The sequence below is a fragment of the Neocloeon triangulifer genome, unplaced genomic scaffold (genome assembly GCF_031216515.1).
Source record: "Neocloeon triangulifer isolate White Clay Creek 2 clone unplaced genomic scaffold, ASM3121651v1 ptg000011l, whole genome shotgun sequence".
Lineage (NCBI taxonomy): Eukaryota > Metazoa > Arthropoda > Insecta > Ephemeroptera > Baetidae > Neocloeon > Neocloeon triangulifer.
In genome coordinates, this window is record NW_026775553.1 from 4,654,057 (window position 1) to 4,681,960 (window position 27,904).

Genomic DNA, 27,904 nt, shown 5'->3' on the forward strand with positions numbered 1-27,904 from the left:
ATTTGAAAATTACATAAAACTAAATGGAAGAGTTATTTCATTTGGAATTCAATTAAAGGCATTTTCTTGACTGTTGATTGCAGTTCACTGATATTATTGAATTTTAATTACCGTAGTTTGCTCGGATGCACCTGATGGCGCTACGTGTACGAATTGCACTTGTTGATCTTTGGCGCAGAGACCGGCCTCGCCCCTCTCGTTCACTTCTCATGCCGAAATGGGATGCAGCAACAGCAGCTGTGCTTGTTGACGTATCATCTCCGGAGGCCCGGGAAGCCAGGTTCAGAGATCGTAACAACAACCGGTTATCGGCCGATCGTCAATTGTTTTTTTTTTTAACAAAATTACCGCAGGCCGCAGGCAGTAGAGTCCGCTGTCCGCTGGCTGCAAGGATGAGATCGCTCGATCGCGTATATCATTAATATCATATTATATCATTCAATATATCAATAGATGATTTATTGTCAAATTATTTATTTATCGACCTTTTAAAAGGAGCAATTGCCCCATTTTGGCCTTTTTGCGACTGCATTATTCTTTTCAAGTGCATTATTAATTACGATTAATTATTCTCATAATTTAGTATTTAGTAATTTAAATTTTTCAAAATTCAAACATGAAAAAAAGCCCATTGCAATTGCGGAAAGCATAATGCAATCTTAATCTGAAATCATTTTTTAATCCAATTAATCCTATAGCTCTGCACTCTGCGCGGTCGTTAAATTGCATAGTTGAAGCGAAAATCTTTATTCCCAAACTTTTATCAATATAAAGAAGCTAAAAATATTAAAATAATTATTTATTAATGGGTGCCCGGTGCATCGTGGTTGGGGCAACTCGCGATCCGCGATGATAACACGCATAAGTTCAAGAAGCTAAAATTGTAAAAAAAATTCATAAATCTCAACTATATTTATTTTCCAATTTTAACTAATTTTATCAGCTTTTATCAATAATTATTTGTTAAAATTAAAATCATTAAGAGAGAATAAAAATTATATATATTTTATTCTCATATTTATTTCAAATAAATTTTGGAAAATTTAAACACGTTATAATTATTATAAATTCCTTATATTTACACTCACTTTTTTAATTATTAAAATATTTTTGTCACGATCGACCGCGACACAAGACGAGTGGCGAGAATCATACTTGTTTATCAGAGGATGGCCGCGGCCTCACTAAACAGATTGGTCGCTGCTGCCTGCTGGCTGCTTTGGAGATTTTTGTGGGGGTGGAAGAAGAGAGGGAAGCATGTCAGGAAGCTTATCATGATTTTTTTACGGTCGCGAGAATTTTCGGTTACGAAAAAACTTTTTCCGTTGGGTGGAGCTAAAATTTTCGGTCAGGAAAAATATTTTCGGAGGGCGGAGCTAAAAATTTCCGTTCGGGAAAACTTTTTCACTTGCGCGTAAATCTTTTTCACTTGTGAAACAGTTTTTACGGTGGCGCTGGGGGGCGTGTGTGGCGTGGGTTTGTTTTGATCATGGAAGTGGAATAAAAACGGTAAAAAATTGATGTTTTCTTTATTTTGCCCAATCGCTTTGATAATAATTTGATGGAATATTAAATTTATATCAATTTCATATGCTATTCTCCTGAAATCATCGGCCCGGCCGCGGATTAAAAGAAATTATTGCGACTGGTTTGGAGCATAGGTCATGGTTTGTCACATTAAATTGCACTATAAATACCTTTCCCTTAATTTTTAATTAATTGGGAGATACACAATTTGCCCTACAGTAAATCATTCACATAAAATTAGCACAACGAAAATGATCTATCTGTTAATTTATTATAGAAACCTCACTTCAAACATCCAAGCTATTGGCAATGATCAGATTTTTACGGTTCAAAATTTTCGGCTGCTAGGAGCAGCCGTAAAAATCACTTCCATTTGATCAATGTTAAATTTTAACCTGACCGAGAAAAAGTTTTTCGCCTCATGTAAAGTGTGTTCACTGCCGGTAAAACGAACAACGCCATCTAGTGGCCAGAAAAAAAGCTAGCTCGACCGTAAAAATGTTTTTCCGTGACCGTAAAAAGTTTTTTCCGCGATCGAAAAAAATTTATTCGTAAATCGAGAGTTACGCCCACTTTCACACAACCGTAAAAAATCATGATAAGCTTCCAGGTATAGGCAATCGTCAATAACAATAGAGAACACAAAAAACAGGTGATCCAAGGAGACTTAAAAATGTTGAAAATCTCACAAAGCGTATATACAAATAGCATGAGAATGCGCTCCTAACTTATTCTCCTAAATTATTTACTAATTTTACAAAATATAATTATGTGGGTGCAAAATTTTTGACACGGCCAATATTAGGTTCGTTGAAATCAGCATTAAAATTGTCAAATTTTGATGAAAGTTAATTTGAAATTAAAAACCAGAGGTCAAGAGGGCAGCGGGTGACCTAGGGCACTTAGAGCTTTAACAATACCTTCTTGCTCTGGAGCTTAAAATTTTGAATCAACCATCGTTAGAATTATGCGATTCGGACCAGTGGGAGCAAAGTATTTGCGCTCGGCAGTTTAGTATGAACATCACATTTTTAAGAAGGTTGAATTAAATTTAAATTATTCTATTGATGCCATTGACAAGAACGCTTCATGTGTTTTGAGCCAAGTCTTTAAGCAACTAATCATAATTAATTTGTGTTTTTTACTTGAAATCTATGTGCTGCAGTCAAAGTTGAAGTGGAAAAAACACTGTAATAATTTTGCATAGATGTTTCAGAATCTGAATTCTCACAATAAAAAAACAATAGATGTATTTGAGCTTAGTTGTGAATTTTCTCAATTTTTACTTCATTAGCAGGCGAGATAATTAATAAAAACTCTGCGACCCGCCTCAAAAATTTTTGGACTAAAAAGCCGCGGTCGTCTCACACAAGAGAGACATCGGCGTCATTGCGCTGTTCAAGTTTCTGTACAAACGAAAACTCAAAAAATCGTAACTTTGGTCCTAATGATCCGAATAATTAAATTTTTGAAAAATATAAAAGATTTTTCAATCTCAAAAAATTGGTATAAACATTTGATTAAATATAAAAGATAACAAGCAAGCTATTAGGCAAATATCTCTTTTATGAATACACATAGCTTGTAAAATTTAAAAAAAAATATATATATAAATTTGTTCATAACAGTGGAAAAAATTTTTATACTTTGATCTCATACAATGCACCACAGCCTAATGAAAATGAATGCCTGTAATATTCTTATTTTATTTGGGTTTAATTAACTTATTTTATTTTGACCATGTTCATAAAAATATTCTGCTGATAATTATATAATATTATGTATCTCTAAATTTAAGAAGGTGAAGAAATATGACATATATTTTTAAATGTATTAAATATGGATGCATAAAAATATTAAAAATACTTGTTCCTGAGACGCGGAAAAGATAGTACGCAGTGAACTATAAATTCCAGCTTGAGTGTCATTTGCGTGTGCTTTTGGATTCAAATTATAAAAATACGTCGCGCCACCCCGCTCCACAAACAACCGGTTACCGATATCCCCGCCCCCTGCCGGTATAACCGTTTGAACCTGTGAACCTGGCTTCACGCTCGCATCTCCGGTCCCGTGTCTTCTTCCTCTCGCCGCAGGACCGATTCGCTAAAATTCTCTGCTTTGCGGTAAGTTTCGTACCACGAAATTTGCATGTTTTTCCAAACGTGCCCTCCCTTTCCAAATTTTCGTGCTGGCGAGGAAAACGCCGGGCAAAATTTTCCAAGACCTTAAAAGAGGGTGCGCGTTGTTTACTCGAGTGCAACCGCAACCCTTCCTCCCTGCGCGTCCCACTCACTCAGAAATAGGAAAACGACTTCCGCCCCGTCACGAAACGACGAAAGACAGAATAATTTTTCTTGGGAATCGACGTGACTCGACGGCAAATTTCCTGACAGGAAAATAATTTGCATTCTCAGCATTTATTATTATATGCATTTTATACGAACTGCTTCTTGAATTTTATTGCGTCTTGAACAATAAAATAATTTTATTTTTTTTTTTATTTTAAGAAATTATCATGCGTGCAAATTTATTGTCTGTGCGGTCTGTGTTTGAATTTCAAGTTTTTGATTCGCAGTAAACGATTGGAATGCACTTGCTGCTGGAATTAGTAGCCAGCGGCACTTTAATCTCCCAGCCTCGATCACACTTTTTCATCTCGTTCCTTTCTGCTGTGGGGTCAAGAATAGTGACTCACACGTCCGCGATCCATTCTCATTGCGATAACCATTTACGCGTTTCTTTTGACTTGATCATCAAACGGGTTTTGCGAAACGGCAAGAAACTTTTACTTGGCCTGATAAATGGAAGCAGAGCATTTGAAAATTATTGAAAAAAAAATGCTATGAAGTTTTTAATGGAGGAATGTGGAGAATTCGCCGTCTGACCCAAAGGTGATAATGAGAAAAAGAAAGCCGCCAGGTGATTTTTAGTTATAACGGCGGTTAATTGTTCTGTCGGGTCGTGACGATGGCTAATTACAAAGCGCCTCGAGTGTTGCTTTGGGGGCATCAGTTTTAGATATATTAATATTTCTTACGCGCGGCTATGTTTAATTTATGACTTGTTTTGGTCTGACAAATTAAGGCTGGAATTTTCATTTTGACAATTTTTGTACAATTTATTAGTTTTTACCAATTTTCCATTGAGAATTAGGAAAAAGCGGATTTTTAATATCAATATAAGTATTATAAACCGTGAAAAAGAAAACAAATCGGGGGTTGGTTTGATTTAAATTCAGTTATTTGTGTTAGAAGAGAAATATTCATTGATTATTATACTGTCGCTGCGTTCTTCTTTTGAATGTGGGTTTTATTATCAATGAGATCAATCGTGATTTAGTGTCACTCTGAGCCGAATGTGGCAAAAAAGTGGTCAGGTCGGTATTTGTGCGTGTGTGGAAGGGTGGGTGGGCGATCAGGTCGAAGTAAGGCCTGTGCGGGGCCGGCAGACGCAAGCAGGGCAGACGATTGAGAGCCAGGAGGGACGCAGGCGCACTGCTGCAGGCCCCATTCATGCGCCGGCCGATCCACAATGAACCGACCTGCTATTTTGGTGCTGATTCAGCGCGAGGGTCGCAGGAGGGAGGCGCGGTAATCATTTAATACTGCAGAAATTATACCGAATTTTACTGGAATCAGGAATTGAAAATTAAGCTGTCTTTCTTAATGAGGAATTCGCCGATAAACAAAAAAATAATTTTCGTACGGTCAATATAAATTTTGAAGTCATGCTAAACCTTATTTTATTGACTAACAATACAGAGATTTAACGTGGGGTTGTTTTGTTTTAGAAGGGCTCGTGCTGAAAAAAGTAATTTGGAAAATTAATCTCCATAATAAAAAGAAGCGAATCAGGTGAATAAAAAAATCAATTCTCTCTTGATTAGTTTTTTGTGTGATGCTTTTGTCACACTGCAAAACATTTTTAATTATAAAAAATCATTATAAAAATTGATCAGGCTCAATTCTAGCCCTTGTTAATTTTATTTGATCAGGTTTATATGCTTCCAATAACTTCCATTAAACAGAACATAAAATATATCGAAAATACACAAAATGTTATTTGTTCAAAAATGGTTTCTAATTTTCTAGTTGTCTTCCATGCTTCCAATAATAGAAAAAATTAGCTTATTTTGTTGCATGAACTTGATTATGGAGGTATTTAAAAATGTATTCACAAACAAAATTCAAATGTTTCCTTGGATTGTCAGACCTCAAAATGTACGAAAAACGTATGGTGGATAAAAAGAGATTGAACGAATATAAAATAGTTTTCAAAACTCAAGGCATTTCATTATTTTACATCAGGAAGGGTGAGTCTTGTCTCGTATGGGAAATGAATGATTAATTAAGACAAGGAAAATATGAATTGATGTGCAAAAATGAAACATCAAGTGTGTAGAATCCTGGCAGTGCAATTCATGGCTCAAGAAAGAGAGCAAGGCGGAGGACGTGCAGGAGGGACTCACAGTTAGGTGTGTGGGGCCGGTCGTGTGGGCTCTGGCGGTCGGGGTCACTTGTTTCCGGTCGGGCTGCGGGGGGGTGCGCCCACGCTCGCGGGGCGGCGGCGCATGCGTTGGGCTCCGTCGTCGGCCGGGTCTGGCGGGCGCTCTTGTTGGCGGAGCAGCCAGGCAGAGTGCGAAGCCGAGAGAGAGAGAGAGCGAAAGAGCGGCGGCCGCGAGCTGGAGCCGCCCGCGAGTGAGGTGCAGCGAATGGAGGAGCCCCGGGGCGGAGGCGCCCCGGCCACCCACCGGCGCCCCCGGGCCCCAAAATGAGCGCCGAGCTGGGCAAAATGCTCAAGTGCCTCACCCACCGCACATATCGCTCGCTGCAGGAGGACAACTACACACCTGTTAATCATGCAATAAGTGAGTCCAAACTTCTTCTTCTCCTCGGCAGACCAAAAAACCTCAAAATTTGCGCTCTTCGGGGGCCCAGCCGGGTCCTTGCGAAAGCAGAAGGGGCGGCAGCCGGCGTTCTCCGCGGCCCCTCGCGCGCGCCGTGGAATCTCCCACTGCCGACCTGACCCCCCCGCGCCCCCCTCTCAAAGAAAGACCCCTTCGAGTCCGTCCGTCCGTCCGTCGGCGCCCCGTAAACAAACCGGACGCAAAGCCATCCGACAAAAAACTGCTTTTGCTCGGCGTTCGAAATCGAATGCCAATCAGCTGTCAGCCCAAAGTAAGCTGCTGGACACGCTTGCATAATTAATTTGCGGCAACTTTGGTCGCGTCAAACTTCTAGTTAATGTTCGAGGATGCAATTAATCACAAACTACATCAAGTTGCTTAATCTGTAGGAAATAAATTAATTTCATTGTAATCGTGTTATAAAAGTTCAGTTCACGACTCAAAACGGTGTTTGGGTTTGTCCGTAATTGATAATTTACCAAAAGCGCCTAAAATTCACTTAAAAGCAATAATGTTAATTGGCAGCTGGCCAATCTAAAAAATTTATGAACGAAATAATAGGATTATAGGGGTGAGACCCAGGGGAGAACTTTTCCTCTGCCAATCAAATGGATTTTTATATGAGAATTTTTGCGACTTTTTTTGTCCCATATTTTATGATGGCACACTAAATGTATGAGTGCAGAGCCTAAATTTTGCAGAGTGTTTTGTTCGCCTTTTGTATGGAGACGATCTATGAAACGATTTATTCAAGGTGAATAATCAAACTGGTTCCATTTATTTTTTGAAAAATATAACATTTGTGGATGACCTGAGTTTTGACCATCCCCTTACAATTTTTCAATTGTGATTTTTCAATTTGATTTCATTTCCATTACACAACTTGTGTGATTTACAATTAAGTTACTGTTAGATTTTAAAAAAAAAAGGTGGTTATATTTGGAAGTTATTGTATTGTAGTTAGTGCGTATCAAAAAGTATCTCTTTGTATTATTTTTATCCTGAATTAAATTTAACACACAGATTCCCATTTTCGGCTTTTTCATTTCAATTTAAGGAAAATATTAAATACTCTTACAAAATCCAATAAGCAATAATTCAATTGATCTGTTTATTTTTAAATATTTATGGCGTTTATATTTTAGCATTTATTGTGTAAATTTTTTAGAGGGTACTGGGTACTCTATAAATAAATACAATTATTTTCAAATTAATTAAACTTAAATCAATTTCGTCAAAATTTCATCTCGGATCTTTAGATCTTTCATGTGTATGGACCACCGCAAGTCTCTTTAAAAAAAAAAAAACAGAAATAGTTCTCTAAGTTGAAAATTTATCCTCTGCATCTCTCCCTTTTCCTTTTCAATCAATTTTGTCTCGGACATTGTGTAAATTTTATCAAAAACAGAGGACGGAAGTTGGAGATGATGAAGATTGAGGAATATCGTAGGCCGGCCGGCTTTGTGATTCGTGGGGCTAGCGAGAGGAAGCGGCCGCTCGATGCAAATGAGTTTTTTCGGCTGCTGCCAAGTCAAGTGTCCGCCAAGCGTGCGTTCTCCGCGGCGCGCGCGGAAGTGCCTCCAAAGTGGCCGCGTGGGCGTTTCCGTTTGTTTGCCTCGTCAACGTTCATGTGCGTTTCTTCATCTGCTCTCTCATCCGCACCTTGCTTATTCCGAGAGAGCGAAAAGCAGCGCCACTGACCGCCGACCGACCACAGGCTAAATTTATCAGAGCCGCTCAATATACCGATTTTGATATGCGTCTCAAAATCTCCTCACCAAACACGCCAGGAAACGCAATTCCATTCACTAAAAATTTCTTATTCATTTTGATTAAAAATACAGCCCCACTTTTTTTCCACTAACAATAAGTTTCACAAACTTCATCGAATAATAATTTTTTTTTTTGTACAAAGTATAGAAAAGCTCCGTTTTTTAACATGGAATTTCTAGGAACCTTTCTACTGTCAAAAGAGAGCTCTTTGCTTTGAGGTTTTACTTTGTCTCTTTTGTGCTGGAAATAATCCCGCAACACGCGGTGCTCATTATCAAGGACTTGCAAATTACACCACACAAAGAGCTACAAAAAAAACCTGCAAAAAAAGGAAATTGTAATTTTGAGGAATAAATTAAATTCAATGCTTAATTATTTCAAATAAAGTCTCTAGACTACAGTTCTTGAGAATATTGTTCAAATGCACCTGGGAAATTAAATTTTTGTTCTCAGCTCAATCAAGATTATTTTAATTCATTTTATAGTGGTCCTAAAAAATCGGTTTGATTGAAAAGTTATTAATACTTTCTTTCACTTGTTTACAAACAGAACTGGCATCACTTCATTGGCTGAGGCCTCGTCAAATAATTATAATTTTTTTTTGTATTAATTTTATTTTACTTGATAAGTGATAATTTAGTAATTCATTTACTTAAATAACATACATAAACCAAAAAAAAAAAAAAAAAAAAAAAAATTGGGCGATTCAAAAACCAAAGCCCCTGCCTTGTATTTTTTAACATCGCGTTTCAAGGATTTCACTCATCCAGAAAATGTCAAAATTCAAAAGCCATTTATAGTGACTAAAAATTAATATTTTGGTGAAAGTAAAATAGTTGCTAACATGGATAATTTTGGATACTTATTCTACATAATTGCATTAAATTAATATAAGAAAAAACCAAAAAACAATTATAACAAAAATAATTCTGATTATAGGGTTTTTGATCACCCTTATTAATCTTATTATGAAATAGGAAATAAAACATTAGAGTTTGGTTTTGCTTAGTGAAATTTTCTTTCCACAGTTTTTCCAAATAAGATAGCAGTGATAGTGTCACTATCGATTCAAAATAAATTTCATTTCACAAAATAAAAAGTTGTTTGTTTATAATCACAATCAGAATTAATATTTTGTGTCAGAAAATTTCTATTTCAATAAACATTGAACTCAACAAGGCCTTCAATGACCAAAATATATTGACTGGTTTTCACTTATAACTAAATATATAAAATAGCCTCTCTCTTGAACAGAAGTTTTCTTCTCAAAATATATGATGATGTTGTGAACATTTTACACCACATTATTATACTTTGGGAATATAAGTTTTTAATATATATTTACATCTGTAGAAACTCTGCGACATTGCCAAGTATTTGAAATTTTTACTTAAAAAATATTATTGCATTCTTTAGAATGAGTCAATGACAATTTTACTTTGATCAGGCATACACACTCGCACAGGAAAATCCAGTACAATTCAATTATTTAGTGCTTCATTAATACTGTTGGATAAATTTTCAGGAAAATCAGATCAGTTGAGGGAAGAAGCTGAGGAAAGAGTGAATGGGGAGCGGAAGGGTCGCGGCCGGAAGTGATCCGGTGGATGAATGGAGCGGCGGCGGGTGAATGGACCGGCGAGAGGGGTGCGCGACCTTGACCCGCCCGCCCGCGCTCCGCGGCCGGGTCAGGTCACGTCGACGGAAGGCTTGCTTTTCTGCGTGCAGTCTCGCAAAGCGGCGGCGGCGGCACCGGCCGATCGATGCTGCGACGGGGCCGCCGGAGGGGTGCGCGAGGGAGGGAGGGGTGCGCACCCATCAACGAACCGACCCATTCATGCCGCAGCAACCGCAGGTGCATTGCTTTGAACGATGCTTTTGCACGCCTTCGCGCCACACCGTTTCCATTCCGCCTCCAATCAGCGCAATCCTTTAATTGCGCCTCATAATTATAATTTCGCTTCGCATTTTTTCCAAGCTGATACAGAAAAAACTGCTCAAAATTTAAAGTAACAATTCTTACTGTAATTGTTTTGGGACACGCTGACATTTATGTTTTTGAACACAGGCACTTGCGGAATACCCCATTCGAAAGAGCTAAACTCAGGAATGTGTATGGTCGCTAGATTGTTGGAAAATCCACTTTAAAAACCTAATTTTTTTGGTTTATCTCAAGGAAAATCTATTAATTCACAATTGGAAATCTGCTGTCAAGAGAAATTGTTTGTGATAAAACAGGGCAGGGTAGTTTTCGAGTATATGCGTCATTTTCTTGAAGAAAAAAGCAGCTCTTAATATTCCATTAAGTCTTTTCCAGCAGTTTTTAACTTTCCAAAAATTTTTGGGAACAAGACCTGGAAATCAGGAGAAAATTTAAAATGTTCTATGTTTGCAGATTTAAATATTATTTAGGTAACTAAAACAGAACGTGGCACACAGGCTGTGATGCCTGTGATAAAAGCAAAAACTTTTAGCCTAAAATAAAATTTTGCGCTTTTCAAATATCCATGATTCTGAAATGATACTGCGCAAAATTACACGCTGCTCTTTCCTCCCACGCAAAACGATACTTCCATGTAAGTGCTGAGCGATCAACTACCAAGGGCGCCTAAAAAGTCTGAATCTCTTCTTTCGCCAGACCAGAATCTCATTTCTACGCGCGTTCCCACACACGATTCACGCGGTCAAAGTGACAGTGGTGTTACATTGCATCTGCTCAACTTTGTGTCTCGTTTCAAAACGTGTCACATAGAAATTAGGCTAGAATTTGTTATAACAAAGCGAGACGAAAACTCTTTTATTTTAGTAAGTGAAACTACCGCTTTTTTTTAAATTGCTACCTCATAATGAATTTCCTTTCAAAATCGTCACAAATATTTTTTTACAAGCACCATTTTGTTTTATTTTTAGGAAAAAATGGATATTTATTATTAAATAGAAATAAATTTTGTTGCGAGTGAAAATTTTTGTAAATTTTGATTCTTAACAAAAGCAGATTCTGTATTTTTAATTAAAATGGCCTTCCAAGTTTCTGGCAATTCTGGCCGCAATTGACAGAGGTGAAAATTAAATTTTAAAGAAGAAACTTTTACAACGATATCTGTGGATTTGAAACACATTTCGAGAAGCAAGTTTTTAATGTGCGGCAGTCAAGGAAGAAGTTGACGCGCAATTCGCAGCCTAACATAATCCGCAGGCGCGCCAGGAAAGTTTGCTTGTTGGCTGTGGCAGATCTGTTGATTGTTCCGGCGGTCGAGTGGCTGCAAAAGTCCAATCTTTTCGACGTGCATCAATGGCACGCTAATTAGATTTGCGCCCCATTGATTGGCTCCGTCGAGGGCGAAAATTGCGTCACTCGTCGCGCGAGTAATCGAGTTTTTTGTGCGCCTATCCATCTTCCGCTCGCGCCCCCGCAACCGTGAATTCGCACTAATTATGTGTCCCTCGCAGAACCAACCGAGCCGCGACCTCTGCCCTTTCTCGCTTCCGTCGCAGCCGCCGCGTGAATCAATAAATATAAACAAAACGTGTCACACGCAAATGCAATGCACACAACCCGCCGGCGCGCCGCGTCTTGAATGCAAATTCGCTCGGCGCGAATACACAAGCGCCTAATCAACGCCAAGATTCGTCTAATTTATATTTCATTCCAATTAGTTTGATCAAACAAATTTTAACCGTTTAAAATAGCAACTTGACCAGTTGTATGTAATAGTTGAAATAGTTCTTTATTTAACAAAATGGTTTTATTTGTTAAAAGTTGTCTATTCGTTCAATTGTTACATCAAATTGATTATATTCAATTTTTGAAAGAATTTTTTTTCTGAGAAAACAGCACCACCGGCAGCAAGAATGGTGCTAAAACTTCCGAGATCAAAAAGACTCATCCGACGTAGTAAAATTATCTAAAATGTTGCAAAAAATAGACATCAGCATTCAAAACAAAAACGTGTGTAGGCAATTTTTTAATATCAATTTCAATGTACTTCATTTATTTGTAATTATAAATGCAGAATCTTCTTAATCAATACACTCTAATTAGGTTTAAAAAATATTGTGCAGAAATTATTTTTATTTAATTGCATCATAATGTTTATTTTAATAATAATTTTAAATTTGATAAGTTAATTATCTCTATTAATCTCGGAAAAATGTTGAATATTCTTGTCACTGGAAAAATTATATGAAAGTTTGACACTTTTCATCTAAAACCAGTTTTATTTAACCACAAACCAAATCCTAAAATCACCTACCAAACATTTTTTTATCCTATGATTTTTTTATTGCTATAAAAATAAAGATTAGATTAGAGTATTTATTAAACACACTAGGTGTACAACATATGCGATTACATAAATGACATAAATATATTAATATAAATATAAGTAGCTAATTTATTCCTATATTATTAAAACGACTGTTCTTATAACTATACAAGCACATTAATATCGTTGATGGGCCGCTTCGCGCAGACTCATCTTTTTATTGGGACATTCAGTTATATGGTATTGCTCACATTTCCCCCCACAATGTTCACATTTGCATTCATCCATAGCTTCATAATGAAACTTTTTATTTTCACAAAACAAATAATGATATCCGTGGCAAGCAAATCTTGTAAAAACATATCGATCTTTAAACATTGCACGTTGCCAGTTGAGATTATTCATTGTTTCAGTCTCATAAAAAGTATCTCTTATACCTAATAGTTTGTTCATTGTTTTATTTTCTTGGAACTTTTTATAAGCAGTCGTTTCAGATAATGAAAACTTATTTCTTAAGTCAGACACAAAAAGATCAGTATCCACTAATTCATATGTAAATCTGGATTTATTGTATTTAGAGAGGCCCAGAACCCGTTTAAGGTACCTTGTCTTAACTCTCTCAAGTTTTTCAAAATCTGCCCCTGACAAGAGTGGCCATATAATATCAATGCCATATGATGCTATAGGAGAAACTTTTAAGTCAAACAATTTCAGTGCAGTTTCTGTCGATAAATTATTCAGTTCTTTAATATTATATGTAGCGAATAAGGCAGCCCTAACTCTTTTTTCAATATGTTTGGTAAATACTATCCCTGATGATTGAAATATGACACCCAGATATGTAAATTCAGCTACTCGCTCAATTTCAGCTCCATCTAAAAACAACTGATCTGTTTTCGCATATCTACCTCTTCCCCCATTTCTAAATTTCATTAATTTACATTTGTTTAAATTGAGTTTTAAACTGCGTAGTAGAAGGAAATCTCTTATTCTAACAAGTGCTATTCTTAACTCCTCCAAATTCTCAGAGGTAAGCACAATATCATCAGCGTAATATATAGCTTTAACACTTTTCAAATCTGTTAAAACGGTATTAATGTCTGATAGCGAGAAATTAAAAAGGAAAGGTGAAGTACAGCCTCCTTGCCGAACACCATTTGATTGAGTTATTAATCTAGAGGTGGTAACGCCGTCAATAATTCTAAGATAATTTACGTCTAAACTAAATGCTAAAAACTTGAGCTCAATGAAGGATAGTTTCTTACTGTTAATGAGTTTTTGAAAGATAAATTTCCTGTCTACAGAATCGAATGCTTTTCTAACATCTAGAAAAACAGCATAAAGCGAGGTCTTTTTCTCCCCATATACAGTGCTTTGAATTTCTGTCAGCAATTGCTCCACCGCCTTTAAGGTTGATTTCCCCTTTACAAAGCCGTACTGATTTTCCGGTATTTCATCAATTAGTGAGGCGTACACTCTTGCATGTAGGACTCGATCCAACAAGTTATAAAACGCAGAACTAATGCAAATACCCCTGTATGAATTTGTATCCTCCGAATCCCCCTTCCCTTTATATAAAAGTTTTAAGGTTGAATATCTCCAGTCCTCTGGGTAGCAGCCTTTTTGCACACATAAATTCAAAAATTGAGTCACCTCAGGAAGCAAGTGTGCTAAAATCAGTTTCAAATTCTCGTTTCTAATACAATCCGGACCCGGCGCTTTCTTATTTTTCATCCTTTTCATAGCTAAGGTAACTTCCTCTTGCATAATTGGTATAAAAGGAACATCTGATTGATATGTATCAAGCAACGTTTGAAGATTTAAAGAACTATTTTCATTCAAGCGTCCCTCATTAAAAATTTGATTAAAGTTATCCTCCCACTCTTCCATCATTATGTTATTTGAGTTATAGAATTTTTTAGTCAAGCTTAATATTTTATAACATTTATTATCTTCTGCTTCTCTCAAGATATTCACCTCCATTTTACGTACATATTCATTCTTTTTCCATTCACACAATCTCTTATAATCCCTTTTCAAGTCTGTATAAAAAGGCAAAAATAGTTTTATCTGTTCTTTCATACCCAAACTTTCAGCGAAAGACAACCACTCCCTCCATTCAAACAACTTGTTTTTGAAATTGTAACATTCTGAGTCAAACCAAGGTTGACTCACCCGTTCCGTTTGTTTCCGCGGTATATTCGCCTCTTGCAACATATTAAGAATATTCCCATAAAATCCCTCTATACTCCCTGCTTCTAACTCCTGCAGGAGGAAAGACTGATATTTGTTATCAATCAATTCTTTCAGCACTGAATCATCTAATTTTATAAGACTCCGTAAGTTGAGACCATCCTGTAGTTGCTGTTTCCTAATGAAGTCAAAGTCTATTGATAGGATGTTATGTTTCCTGATTGTCGGTTCAATATTAAAGTTGCGGGAATGTATCGAAGGTCCCTTAAATATTAAATCTATTACACTAGATCCTCTCTTAAAGTTATAAGTGCTTTGATAAGGAAAATCATTAACTAGCGTTAGACTATTTTCTTCCGTAAAATCTAAGAGTGCTTCAGCTTTTCTATTTTCAATGTCTAACCTGCAATTGAAATCTCCAGCAAGGATAAAATTGTCCCAATTTGAAATATATTTTGTGATAGAGAGTAATTCATCTGTCAGAGTATGCACTCTCATTTTTGGATCCAAATAACAGGCAGCAATCGATATCTCTTCGAAGTTTAAAATTAAGAAATTCTCCAAATATTGTACATTTACTAATTTCCCCAATTTTGAGTTAAAATATACAGAGATTCCCCTCATCGGTCGCCCTCTTCCATTGTTGTGAGATGCTAGAATATGTCTAGCATAAAAACCTTGTATTTGCAAAGGCTTCTTTAAAAATGTTTCAGTTAAGATCAGAATATCATATCTCGTAAATATTTCTAGTTCCGTAATTTGAAAAGCCCTGTTTAGTCCTTCACAGTTCCAGAGACCTAATTTTATATTGTTATTTGAACTCACATCGTTGCTGGTTCGACAAGGGATAGTTAAAAATCACGATTTGGAGGCTTGGAGACCCGACCACTTTTCGTAATAACATCAACACTGTTGTCCACCTTGTCTTCTCGCCCTTTTGTATCATCTCCAGGGTCTGCATCATCAGTCAGTCCCACAGAATCTCCTCCAGTCTGGTTGCCGCTGTCCTTCGCTTCCTCTGACTCCCCTTCTGGAAGGGTGATAACTGGGTCGAAGAGCCGACCGCACTGCTGCCATCTACGAGAGTTGTACTTGCCATAGAAGTGCAGCGTCACATCACAATCAAGCTTGGTCAATTCCGTGTACAGCGAGTTCATGACCCACAGTCGATTCAGCCTATCCAGGCCACTGTTCAAGTACGTCATAGCAATTTGTTCAATGCCCTCCTCTTTGATGATTTTTGCCAAGCACTGCTGGGCCTTCTTGACGTCCCTCAGAAAAGTTTCCGGAGAACGTTCCAGCTTGTCCGGGGAATTCATTTTTGTGACCAGATGAAAAACTGTGCCCAGAGGACCTCCTTCTTGTCGGATGACTTCACCAATTTTGCTTTTCCCAGGAATTGCGTTTGGTTTCCCAGCAACTTCAGTCACATCTTTAGCCGCTCCACTGGAAGTCCATAGATCAGAAGCAATTGCATGTACCTTAATTTCCTCCTTAGCCTCAACGATGTTGACTCCCTCATGCTCAACAATCTTCACTTTCGAGCCAGGTACAGCAAGAGATTCCTTATTTTTCAAGGCCAGGTCGAGTTTACCTCCATCCCTTGTGTTTTCTATGTACTCATTCACATATGGAGTGTCATCAGCGGGTGTTAGAGGATTTGGTGGTGGATAGTAGCCCTGCCTGCCACGCTGCCGGTTGGCTCTATATTGCCCTCCATAACGTCCTCCGTTTTGCATCGTTCCTCCTTCTCTCCGATAAGGTACTCTATTGTATGGGCCTCCACCGTAAGGGCCTCCTTGGGCATGATGCTGACCCTGCGGAAAATTTGGAAATTGAGGCTTATCCATCATCATAACTCTTTTCATCAGCCATTGCATTTGCTCCTGTAGTTTGGCCGTCGTATCCCTAAAAAGGGTTCTCTCCTCCTCAAGTTTTTCCCAAAGTTCATATTGCCTCTGCAGTAATTGCCGAATTGTCTCATCCTTGCTTTGATTCTGGGTACCGTAGTACTGTTGTGTTGGCACCCCTGCTTCAGCGAAACCGTCCGGCTGTCCTGTTTGTATGAATGGTGGTATACCTGGATGGGCTGGATGTAGGGCAACGCCCCTCCATTGAGCATGCTGCATGAATATCTGACCTTGATTTGACACCTGCATCTGCTCAGGCCAATGCGGCGCCGGCGATACCCAAACTTCCTGCCTGCGCCCATGCTGCTGTTGGTTTAGCTGAATGTGAGAGCGTCCATCCTGACTTTGGGAATTTTGTTCTTGTTCCGTTGGACACCCTGGAGACCTCGCCGCCTCTCTCCGATTTCCATGGCTCTCCTCGTTCCCCTTCTGACCTGGGCCGATGTTGGGAAATTGATTTGCGAGTGAGTGGGCTGACGGAAGTGCACAGTTTATGGTGGGTTTAGAAGACGCAAACCCCTGTGGCGCTTCCAGCCACACTTCAGGGGCACCCATGACCTTAAAACTCGAGAAAACCCTGAATTAGTCGCCAGCTCCCGGGACCCTGATGTTTTCCTTACCAAGGCAGTCTTGCCAACCCAAAATAAACGAAGACAAAAAATTATTACTCTTCAAAAATTAATCTTAAAATCAAGATCATTTAGAAAAATCCATCATTAAATTCAGATTTAAATCGGATTTTGTAAAATGTTCTCATCTGATTAATTTCTAAAAATTTTGCAATTTTTGCATGTTGCAGAAAGTGAGGAGCCAATCAAAAAGAGCGGTAGCAGGAGCCACTCAGAGCCGGCGTCGACGTTGGGCAGTCCGCAGCGGACAGGTGGTCTGCACGGCCTGAAAAGCGCCATCGGATTGCGCTTGCGAGGTCTGCGCTCAGAGCCGAAGCGCGCCGCGGCGGCAAACGACGAGTGCGCATCTTGCGGCGGCGACGCGAGTGCGGCGCCGCGATACACGCGTCTGCCGGCGGCGACCAAGTCGCGCGTCGCCAGCGCTCTGCAGCTGCTGCGGCGCCACAAGGGCGCCGCAAAGTTGCTGCGCGAGCGCTCCAAGTCGGACAACAGTCTGCAAAGACTGTCGGTGGTGCACGGCGCCACCAGCCGCTCCGATCACGCCCTCCAGAGGCTGCTCGTACGCAATAGCAGTGAGCAGCACGTCTTCCTGCCCCCTCACAGCCCCCCAGCCCCCATCCCCGATAGCAAGAAGTCCGCTAGAAGGTCGCGCTCCCTCGAGAGGACCTCCAATTTCAGGTATACATTTCATTTTTTTTTTTTTTCAGTTTCTGAGTTTATTTTATTATTTTTTTTCCTGAGATGCTTTGAAACGCTGTTAATCTTGAATGTTAAAATCTTGATTATTATTTATTTTGTATTTAAACAAATGAAAAATTATATACATTTGAAGGAAAAAAATGACGCGTATGGAACTAAATTGTCAGAAAAAAAGCAAAATTACATAATGCTGATCAAAAAATGATTGATAATAAAATAAACTAAACTTACTTTAACAGTCCTACACAGTCCTAGAAACAAAAACTTGCAACCAATTTTTATTGTTCATCATATAATATTATTTTTATTATTATAAGGCTCACTTGTAACAAATCTTAATTTATTTTATATTTTTAAAAAAAAAATACTATTTTTTTCATTGTAGGGTCTACCCAGTGAACAGTGGGACGGTGGTGGTGTCAAGCAACGGGTCGCGCTCGCTCGAACGAAACCACAAGTTCCGGATCGGGCGTACGAGTCCTCCGGCCGCGGCGGCGCCCACCACAGAAACCTCGTTGTGCAGCGCGCGCCATGCGTTTCCGCACTGCGCCTCTTGTCCACTAGCGGCGCACAACCAAGAGGGGTTGAGGGCATTTGCGGGCAGCACGGTGCTTTTGCTGCAACGCCCCTCGATGGCCGCCCCACCACCCCCAGAGCCCCATCGGGGCGCCCTCGTCAGCCGGCCCGACAATGGCTGGCTCCACTCGGAGCACAAACTTGCCAGGGAGGGAATCAGCTACCTGGTCAAGGTTTGTAAATTCACCTTGCAACTGAACAGAAATAGTGAATTTTCTGCTCCACAGTATGTTGGCTGCCTAGAAGTCAAAACGTCAATGAAGAGCCTAGATTTTGAAACTAGGTCTATGATTGCAAAGTGAGTTTCCATCTCAATTTTATTTGAAATAAGAAAAATTTTTTTCTCTCAGGGAATGTATAAACAGGGTATGTGAAGCTGCCGGCCTTAAGACTGTTGATAAAAAGAGAAAGGTTTGTAATTAAAAATTTCTACTTCATTTGAGATTTTGTCACTCTAAAATTTGTGATTTTTTTTGGCAGGTGGAGCGTCGGGTGGGGCGCGTCTTAGCAGACCATCCGAACATGAACCACGCGGGAGCTAACGTGACCCTGAGCATTTCTAGCAAAGGTTTACAACTGACTGTCCTGGACACAGGCCAGATGATCGCCCAACACGACATGCCCAACATTTCCTTTGCCTCTGGTGGCGACCCAGTACGTCAATTCAAATTCAAATCCTAATTTCAACTGAAATTTTAATTTCTTCCAAGGACACGCTTGATTTCATGGCCTACGTGGCCAAGGACGCAAACCAGTGGCGGGCGTGCATGGTGCTGGAGTGCGGCGGTGGAATGGCTCAGGACGTCATCACCACCGTCGGACAGGCCTTTGAGATCCGCTTCAAGGAATATTTGAGGAGAACACCCAACCCTCCCACAGCCACCAAGATGCCCATCGCTATGCCCCCACTGTAAGAACACCAATTTTTATTTCACTATTTACTTTTCTATTATTTAAAATTCGCAATTTATTTTGTGAAATTTTCTGTATAGCAAAACCGCGGGGATGTTGTTATTGCAATTAATATTAAATTTATTGATACAATTATGACAGAGGCAATCACTGGTTTATTAGTTTTTATAAAGCTGTCTCTCGCGATAAAATAATTAAATTTCAAAATCTTTTCAAATATCACAGTATTCACTAAATAAAGTAAACTCGTACTATATTTATGGAATACATGTCTTGAAAATATCCTTTGATGAGTTTTTGAAAATTTTCGGTGCAAAATTAGGATATAATATTATATATCTGAATGATTTTCAGCTTGCTTAATCTTCATAATAAAATTCGTTAGTTATTAAGCAAAAATATTAAATCAAACATTTTTCTAATTTGAATGCAGAAAATGTAATTACTTTTGGCCGCTTTTGACATATTCAGCTTATTTTCACATGATTGTAAGTGGCGATTGCCATTGAATTTTGCATGATTGGTTAGTATTTCGTAAATATATTAAATACATGATGGATCATTCGTGAAACCTAATTATTTCACTTCTCCTTCTCCTATAGTTTATCCTTTTACAACATATTTTTCCAGATTTTGTTAAAATCACCCCTCTTTTCAAATTTGACAGGTCCACTGCCCCAATGTCAATTCGTCAGCCAAAGCCTATGAGCGCTGAATTTGAGTCTCCTGTGACCTCTGACCTGGAGTACTACAACGACCTGCCAGGCAAGGTGCCCCCAGACGTTGGCCCCCCGCCCGTGCCCCCGCTGCCCCAGTACCATGCACCTTCGGTGCCCCAGCAGGCCACTCCCAGTATCCCTCCCCCTCCTCCTCCGCCTGCCCCCAGCGAGCCTGTCCAGACAAGGGGCAGCACCAGCAGCAACCTGATCGACCTGCACTCCGAGTTGTCGCCAGTGAGCAAAAAAAGCTGGGAGCACGAGTACGTCAACCATGACGTCGCCCCGCCAACGGAGAAACTCGACAACGGAAACGACGTTTTTGACATGCGTAAGTTTTTATTGAAACAAAAGTAGTGAGACGTTTCCTATAAAAAGGGCTTCTTGCAGAACCATTTTCTACAACCCTGACGGCTGGTGCGACAAGCCTTGCTCTGCAGAGGCAGCAGCTCGAAAGGGAAGCTTGGTTTCATGGACCCATCAGCAGGAAGGAGGCGGAGAGCATCCTCCGAAATGTAAGCCAATTTTATTCACTTTGAAGAAGTTTAATTTTTTTAAAGAATTTATTTAATCTGTTTTTAATTATAATCCTCTCAACTTACTTTGTTTTAGGATGGAGACTTTTTGGTGCGCGAGTCGCAAGGTTCTCCTGGCCAGTATGTTTTGACGGGCCTTCAGGGTGGTGTGAAGAAGCACCTTTTGCTGGTGGACCCAGAAGGAGTGGTGAGTGCACATGTTTTCCTTGGGTTTATTTATTTACGAATTTGATTTGTCAGGTTCGTACCAAGGACAAAATGTTTGAAAGTGTTAGTCACCTGATCAACTACCACAGCGAGAAGAACATGCCCATCATTTCTGCCGAGAGCGCCATTGTGCTGCGGCGGCCAGTGGCGCGGGAAGGGCCTCTGAAAAGCCTCTGAAGCATTTATCGACTCTCCTCCTGCCAAGCATTTGTATTGAACTAACTGTTCCTTTTCTACTCAGCTAGGGAGTTCACAAAATAAATGGCGCTGCTGACTTTTATAAAACAAAAAACTGTTGGATGCATTTCGGGGCTGTAGAGGTTGGCTTCTTATTTTTGTTGTTATCTTTATTTTTGTTACGAGGAAGAAAGCAAGCAAGAGTGTGGCTTGAAGAGAAAGCCTCCGTTACAATGGCTTGGCTTTAGTTGCATTTCACCAAGTACAAAGTGGAAGAAAATAAACTTTATAAATATTTTTAGGTGGAAATGTCACAGATCGCCCCGACGAGAATTTTGCTAGCAATTAATAACGTGTGTAACAAATAATGTTAAATGTGTCCCTCAAATATGTGATCCATTAATAGATAATGAATTAATTAAGAAATACACAAACACTGTTAAGAATAAAATAGAAATAAGTTGACACTCCACCTCTGCTGCATTCAGGGCAAAATTATTCAACTTTTGCTTTAGACAGGAGAATCGCTTATCCATCTCTCTTTCCTCATTTCCGCGAGTTTGTAGAGTTAATAAGATTAATAATTGAATACAGAAACTGTTCTCCTAAGACAAATTTGCGACTGTGAGCGACTTTTATAATGGCATCGCTGAGCCTTGCGCGTGCTAACAAAACGAATTAGACTCGTCTCTCATTACGGATTTTACTCTGGATCGACCACAGCTGTCTGTCTGTTGTCTACTCGACTAACTTTGTGAGTGTGCAAATTTACTGATAAAAAGTGTCATATTTTTACTATAAAAATACCCACAATTGAGGTCATATCAAACTCTTTAAGAATGAAAATTTAATATTATTACACACATCTAATATTACGAGATACATATGAGTATTAATAATGATTCTATATATTATATTATACAAGAAACGCAAATTACCATAAATAAAATGTAAGCTCTTATACTTTGCAAAACTATTTTTGTGTGTAAAAAGCAAATGTTGAATTTCTATTTAATCCTGTTGGAGGCTCGAAAGCTGCTTACTTGCAAGATATCCGTCGCACTGCTTTCGAGTGAAACTAGTAGCAAAGATTAGTTTGCCTCATCAAAAAGATAAATCAATAATATATCCTGTTGTTAAATTGAAAATGATCAATCATTATTTAAAGGTGCAACATTTGAAGTTCTTGTTTTATAATAAACCACTTGTCTCCCTAACAACCTGGAATTTTATTTCTCTAAAGTAATACATTTTCAAATCTGTAAATCAAAATTAATGGCTTGACTTCTCTCAAAAAAATTTGTTGCTTATTCAAAATCAATTGCAAACTCATATGTTACACACAAGAGTGAAAAAGCTTATTTCAAATCTACATGAAGACGTGGACATAACCAGACGCATTGCCTGCTGCAACAGCTGGTAGGTAGGGGTGGAACATGGCCACAGCCCCAATGGTGGTGAAGTATTCGTTGTTTTTCAGGGTGGTCAGGGGCTTGATCTTGGGCCCCACTTCAAAGAGCTCCAGTTTCCTTTGGGGTCGGTCCATTGAGCCAATGATGCATACGTCATCTCGCTGCAGGTGCCAGACAGCCCTGAAGTTGGTGATCCAGCGGCCGGTGTGGTTGTTGTGTGAGACTTTGGCCTGCAGTTTTGGATTTTCCAGGTCCCAGCAGTTGTACACGCAGACCGTGTCATCAGCACATGTGGTGAGCAGGGAGTCGCCTTTGACTGGAGAGAAAAACGCTGAAGAGAGGGGCTTTGTGAATTCAATGCTGGACAGTTTCCCACTAAAGGATTTATTATTGGTTGTTTTCCGCAGGTCCCAGATCGCCACTTCCTTGTTGTACGAAGAGGTGGTGGCAAAGTGGACGCCTGTTTCAGGGTGCACACTGATTGTCCGCAAAGAGCGGTCGTGACATCTAAAAAATTTATTTCATTCATTTTTGTTTCTAAAAGAAAAAAAAAATACCTGAAGGTTTCTGTGCCGGTGGAAGGGTCTTCCCTAGAGTCAATCCTGGCAACACTTCCATCTCCCACTCCGAGCAGAAATACGCCAGGTTCGATCTCAGCGTGCCAACAAGTGTGGTTATCCTTTCGATTAGGTGGTGTTTCATACAGCAGGGTGAAGGTCTGCTTCTCCAGGTCGCCCCTGCGGAAGGTTCCATCGTAGCTGGTTGTGTACATCAGGTGTGGCTCTTGCATTCCAAAGGTTATGCAGTTGGTGGGTTTTGAGTGGTAGTCGAAACAAACTTGTTTGGCCTTGTCCCACTCACTGCCCTCGGGGTCAATCTTCCACAGACCAACGGCGCCCGATTTGCAACCTGCGGCCACCACAAATCCTGAACTCATGGGACACACTGCCATGGAATATATCCGACTGGGCACCACCTGCAATACACAGCACAATATGAATAATTTTCTAAAATATTTAAATTATGAAAAAATACCGACCTTAGTCTTGTGGTGCTCCTTCAGGGTCAGGGAGTTCATCTTTTTCTTGAATTCCTCCAATGACAAATTTTCCTCCCTCATGCCTGTCTTTTTCTGCATATTTTTTACTTTCATGCTGCAGCAAATGTCCTCCAGCAGCACCGAATTCTCTTTGTCGACAAAGTTGTGATGTACAGCGTCATCAAGGGTCAGCACCGGGGTCGAGTTTCTTGGAACGGAACCCCAGTCGTCCTGCTGGTAAGATCGGAAGACGCTTTGACCATTTGCAGAGGCCCGTGTCCTACTTGGCCTCAAAAAATCAGGAGGCAGCTCCTCCTTCTTGGCCTCCAACCCTAGCAGACGCGCCGACTTCCTCTGTGGCTCCGAAGGGAATGCTTGATTTTGAGCTGAAGATGGACGACCTTCTGCTCGAACTTGCTTTGGTCTCCGTGAAAGACGTTTCTATTTCCTTCTTGAGTTCCCCCAAGTTCAGCTCCTCAAACATTTTCATACGTTGCTCTATATTCTGTCTGCGGAGCCGTTCCACTTCGGTCATTTCCGATTCCTCAGCGGCCTCGTCTTCAGCAGGTTCCTCCTTGATCTCAGCCTTGACGGCTGTTTCGGTTTTAGTGCTTGCTGGGATTATGTTGGATTGATAATCATTTTCTTTAAAGGGTGACTCTTTGTTGTCATCACTGTTATCAGAACTCAAAATTCCCAAAATTGTTTTCTTCTTAATGGTCGAGCCAGTCGAAAGCCGTGGTCGCTTGACGCTAGGCTTGAATGCAATTTCGTCGTCATAGTTGAGTGATTTCCGTCTGCCCACAGTTTCCAACTCCAAGAGTGGTTCTTGTTTCCTCTTTGTTGGCGTTGATAATTTCTTTAGACTGGTGGAACCCTCAACTTCGCGATTGAGGTGCTTTAAACTCAATCGTCCACTGCGACGACTCATTTTTTTTCCAGCAACAGGGAAAGCCAGCGATGTAAAAATAACCTGAAATACAAATATTTGACAATTAAAAAATTTCAAAACACACAAAAAGAGAGGAGCACTGAGTAACATAACACAATAATAATACCAATAATACAGCGTCGTCAAGTGTTACATAACAGTTTTATCGGATGTTTTAGAAAATCTAATTTGTTTCAATTTATTTGATGGAAAATTTTCAAATTGAGCCAAAAATTTTTGTTGTGTGTGAAAGGGTACCTACTTTGAGTGTTTTTGGAAAGATGCACGAGATTTGGATTAAATTTTCCGGTTTTCGTGGACGACCATGTGTTTTTACGTTGACAGCTGCGAGCGCCGAGCGGCGGATTCGGCGGATTTAGAGCGCCAAAGCAAAAAAGTGACAGTCGATGTTCTCTTCGCAGGGTTTCGTAGAGGAGTAGCCGAGAGCCGTTGTTGCATCGAATAACTATTCTAATAAACCAATCAACACGCAGTTTTCGCCTCACGGAAAGTAGCTCCTTCTGAAAACTATGACTTGATGGCGCGAAAATAAATAGAACCAACAGAATCTTCAGATTTTAATGCATATTTTTTTTTTGTATATTATAATTCGTTATAATTATTTCAATTTTATTTATAGCAATCCTTCTCATCGACCACAGAAGTTAATTTCAGGTATGTTGTTTCATATTCAGTTATCAAATTCATATAGTTAGAAAAATAATCATGGTATTTTTGCCATAAAGCCAAAAATAATAAACAGTACAAAACTATATTATATGTATACATACCCAAAAAATGGATACATTGAAAATCTTTTGAAATGTACGCAAAGAAGATAATCAAAGTGAGATTCCGTGAGATTAATTGAGATTAATTTGAAAGATTATTGAGAAGAAAAAATTAAATTATGAGTAGAGAGGGAGTACTCTTTTTCATAAATTTTTCACTTGAAGACATGGATTTTTGAAGCAGCAGCAGAGACTAGGACAAAGCAAGTTGGATGGAACAAAACACTTGAAGTGCAACCATCTTTGATAAGATAGTCTGCCTGACGGAGCACAGTCGGAGTTGAGGAAACCTTTGCGTTGAAGATGTTGATTCCAGCAGCAGGACCGCTGGAGCCACCAGCCACAAACACATCACTCCTCGAAGGATGCCAATGGGCCTATGGAAATTGAGTTTTAATAAATTTATAATTATTTACAAATGAATGTATAGTTCTACCATGGGTAAATTGCTCTTCCTGGTGTCTGAGTTCAGGATGACGCCTGAGAAGGATTGGAAGGGCGCCAGGTTTGGGGCATGGTCGTAGACGTAGAAGTGGTCCTTGCTGGAAGCGAGGAGGCGGTTGCCACCCTGCGGAGAAAAGAAGGCCGATTCCACAGCTTCAGTGATTGGCGTGGCCCTCTGACGCCCTTTGACTATCCCACTGTCCACAGATTTGCTGGTGCTCATGCAGCGCAGGTCCCAGATGCTCATGATTCCGTCGTCTGAAGCAGTCAGAACGCAGTTTTCTCGAACCACATCCACTGAGTTGATGGAGCCGTAGTGGCACTGGAATTTAGACACGGCTTCTTCACGTGTGTCCAGACGGAGCAGGCAGCCTTCAGAAGAAGCAACTAACAGGACAGAAGGTTTTACCTGGGCGTGCCAGGTCAGCCAAGTCTCCTCTTCAAGAGCTGCGGAAATGTGATATTATAATTAATTATTATTAATTTTTTTTTAAGTACTTTTGTGGCAGAGAGTGAACTGCTCCCGGTTGAGGTCCAGACACTTGACAGTCCCATCTCGGCTGCTGGAGAACAGGAAGTTGGGGTGGTCAGCCCCGAAGAGGAGGTGATTGACCTGATCTACGTGAGTGCCGAAGCCGAAGACCTGAGAGGAGGCCACTTCAGGGTCATCCTCCTCTACCTTCCAGATGCAGACGCTGCCGCTCTTGGTGCCGCTGGTCAGCAGCAGAGGATTGACAGATCTATGGACGGCAAGAGCAGTCACCTTTGACGCTTGGTAGTTCAACATCAGCTCAGAAATTTTGCACAGTCCCTCCAGTTTTTCCTTCATGGTCGAAAACTCCATGCTTTGGAGTTCGCTAGATTTCTTAGGAGATTCTTCTAAAAACGATTTTTTTTTTTTAATTACATAATATAATGAAATTATTATACCTTTTTGAACTTCTTTGGCCACTTCGAGGAAGATGGGGACATCCTCAGGTTTGCTAAAAGGCGCCACACAGTCTTTCAAGCTCTTATCCTTCTTGTCCTGGACCTTTGAAGCGTCAGCCGCAGGCAAGATTGCTTGGTCCTGCTGGGCAGCAATTCGGTTTGACCTTGTTGACCTACCCGCCAAGGTGGAAGGGTCTCTTCCTGGTCTAACTTTTTCCTGTTTCCTCTTGAGGGTTGCTTCGAAGGCGGCTGCGGATTCGAGCAGACCTGTGGTTTTGAACATGATGCTTTTCTCGATGATGTTGCGCTCCCGCATCATATCCAGCTCGCTCCTGTCACCACTACTTCCTCCCTCGTCCAGTTTTTGCACCTTTGCTGGACGACCTCGTCCCCTGCCCCTCTTTTTCTGCAAACACATTGAGTCAATAAATTAAATAAGCAAAAAAGCAAGAATTATATGGTAGTGATAATTATATTTTTTGGGAATACCAAAACAATAATTTATAAGGAATAATTTATAGGGACAGAAAATTCCTATATAATTTTTTTTTAAATTTATTTATTTATAATAATGCAGACATACCTCTGACTGATTGTCCCCGGGTTCTATCATTTTGTTGTTGCCGTAGACCAAACTTTGGTCGCACTTCTCTTATTTTTGTTGAAAGACGAAAAAATCCACTGTAAGTAGAATTAGCTTATAATAGAGGTCAACGTCCTTTCAAATCCGAGAGGAAATAGGAGATTAGAAGGATGAAATTTTCCAATTTGATTATTCTCGATCACTTCGAAATAATTATAGTCAAAAGTCGCATGAAGGTAATTTATGATTAACTCCAAAATTAAAAAAAAAGTGCAGAAATACGAAGTCTTTACCTCTACATGCGAATGCGCAAACCGTCTAGTCCTGCGATTTGGTTGTGTCTGTCTATCCCCCACAGCCCAAGACAAGTACCAACTTGTCATGCAACTTATTGCACTCAAGTAACCCCTGCCGAAACTGACGAATTTGCAGCAGGTCATTGCTCTCAAGAATGTTCTCCCTTGATTGGCTGGAAATCACGTCATCGATCGTGCAATAAAGAGGGGGGAAAACAGGGATCATCCGGGAGAGGGGTATTATTTTTCCCTTCGACTCCTTATAATTGTCATTGACTCTGAACTCTGAATCTTGACCTTGAACTTTGATGCAAGCGAACCTCGATCTTGACGAGAGTGGGAGACAGGGAAAGCGAAGCGAAATTGCACTCGCCCCTCCAAATAACATGTTTGTGATGTCAAATTTCGGATTTTTCAGGAATTTTTTTCGTCCAAAATCGAGCTCTGTGTGC

The 27,904-nt window shown here is 39.9% G+C and overlaps 3 protein-coding genes and 1 long non-coding RNA gene across 5 annotated transcripts; 2 read left to right on the forward strand and 2 right to left on the reverse strand.

Moving 5' to 3' along the window:
- Positions 1–6,126: 6,126 nt before the first annotated feature.
- LOC132196216 (SHC-transforming protein 1-like) lies at positions 6,127–22,240 on the forward strand. The gene is made up of 11 exons (XM_059618718.1): positions 6,127–6,394; positions 17,374–17,881; positions 18,288–18,651; positions 18,706–18,776; positions 18,829–18,889; positions 18,959–19,132; positions 19,189–19,388; positions 20,058–20,437; positions 20,497–20,621; positions 20,719–20,829; positions 20,883–22,240. The coding sequence occupies exons 1-11, from the start codon at positions 6,298–6,300 to the stop codon at positions 21,024–21,026; spliced, it is 2,235 nt and encodes a 744-aa protein (XP_059474701.1). The 5' UTR covers positions 6,127–6,297; the 3' UTR covers positions 21,027–22,240.
- A 155-nt stretch (positions 22,241–22,395) lies between these two features.
- Positions 22,396–24,408, reverse strand: LOC132196178 (WD repeat-containing protein 76-like). Its single transcript, XM_059618646.1, has 4 exons — positions 23,809–24,408; positions 23,478–23,708; positions 22,996–23,414; positions 22,396–22,945 (listed from the first exon to the last, which is right to left on the reverse strand). The coding sequence occupies exons 1-4, from the start codon at positions 24,406–24,408 to the stop codon at positions 22,396–22,398; spliced, it is 1,800 nt and encodes a 599-aa protein (XP_059474629.1).
- LOC132196218 (WD repeat-containing protein 76-like) lies at positions 23,594–27,832 on the reverse strand. 2 transcript variants are annotated; one of them, XM_059618721.1, is made up of 7 exons: positions 27,450–27,832; positions 27,157–27,254; positions 26,574–26,979; positions 26,142–26,519; positions 25,636–26,090; positions 24,671–25,576; positions 23,594–24,450 (listed from the first exon to the last, which is right to left on the reverse strand). In XM_059618721.1, the coding sequence occupies exons 2-6, from the start codon at positions 27,184–27,186 to the stop codon at positions 25,355–25,357; spliced, it is 1,491 nt and encodes a 496-aa protein (XP_059474704.1). In that variant the 5' UTR covers positions 27,187–27,254; positions 27,450–27,832; the 3' UTR covers positions 23,594–24,450; positions 24,671–25,354. The 2 variants fall into 2 exon arrangements, with proteins under 2 accessions (XP_059474704.1, XP_059474703.1); XM_059618720.1 differs by having other exon boundaries at positions 26,142–26,522; positions 27,450–27,825.
- LOC132196225 (uncharacterized) lies at positions 25,096–27,431 on the forward strand. The gene is made up of 2 exons (XR_009441750.1): positions 25,096–26,100; positions 26,153–27,431. It is a non-coding gene; the product is annotated as an uncharacterized LOC132196225 (long non-coding RNA).
- Positions 27,833–27,904: the final 72 nt, after the last annotated feature.

What these genes read in the sequence shown, in the direction of transcription:
- LOC132196216 (XM_059618718.1), top strand. Translation starts at nt 6,298, where the DNA reads ATGAGCGCCGAGCTGGGCAAAATGCTCAAGTGCCTCACCCACCGCACA. An exon ending in ACCTGTTAATCATGCAATAA is followed by an intron (nt 6,395 to 17,373) that starts GTGAGTCCAAAC and finishes TGCATGTTGCAG; the next exon opens with AAAGTGAGGAGCCAATCAAA. An exon ending in CTGTTGATAAAAAGAGAAAG is followed by an intron (nt 18,890 to 18,958) that starts GTTTGTAATTAA and finishes TTTTTTTGGCAG; the next exon opens with GTGGAGCGTCGGGTGGGGCG.
- LOC132196218 (XM_059618720.1), bottom strand. Translation starts at nt 27,186, where the DNA reads ATGATAGAACCCGGGGACAATCAGTCAGAG. An exon ending in CCGGGGACAATCAGTCAGAG is followed by an intron (nt 26,980 to 27,156) that starts GTATGTCTGCAT and finishes ATGTGTTTGCAG; the next exon opens with AAAAAGAGGGGCAGGGGACG. An exon ending in GGCCAAAGAAGTTCAAAAAG is followed by an intron (nt 26,523 to 26,573) that starts GTATAATAATTT and finishes AATCGTTTTTAG; the next exon opens with AAGAATCTCCTAAGAAATCT.
- LOC132196178 (XM_059618646.1), bottom strand. Translation starts at nt 24,408, where the DNA reads ATGAGTCGTCGCAGTGGACGATTGAGTTTAAAGCACCTCAATCGCGAA. An exon ending in AAGTCGGCGCGTCTGCTAGG is followed by an intron (nt 23,709 to 23,808) that starts GTTGGAGGCCAA and finishes TCTTACCAGCAG; the next exon opens with GACGACTGGGGTTCCGTTCC. An exon ending in ACCGGCACAGAAACCTTCAG is followed by an intron (nt 22,946 to 22,995) that starts GTATTTTTTTTT and finishes TAAATTTTTTAG; the next exon opens with ATGTCACGACCGCTCTTTGC.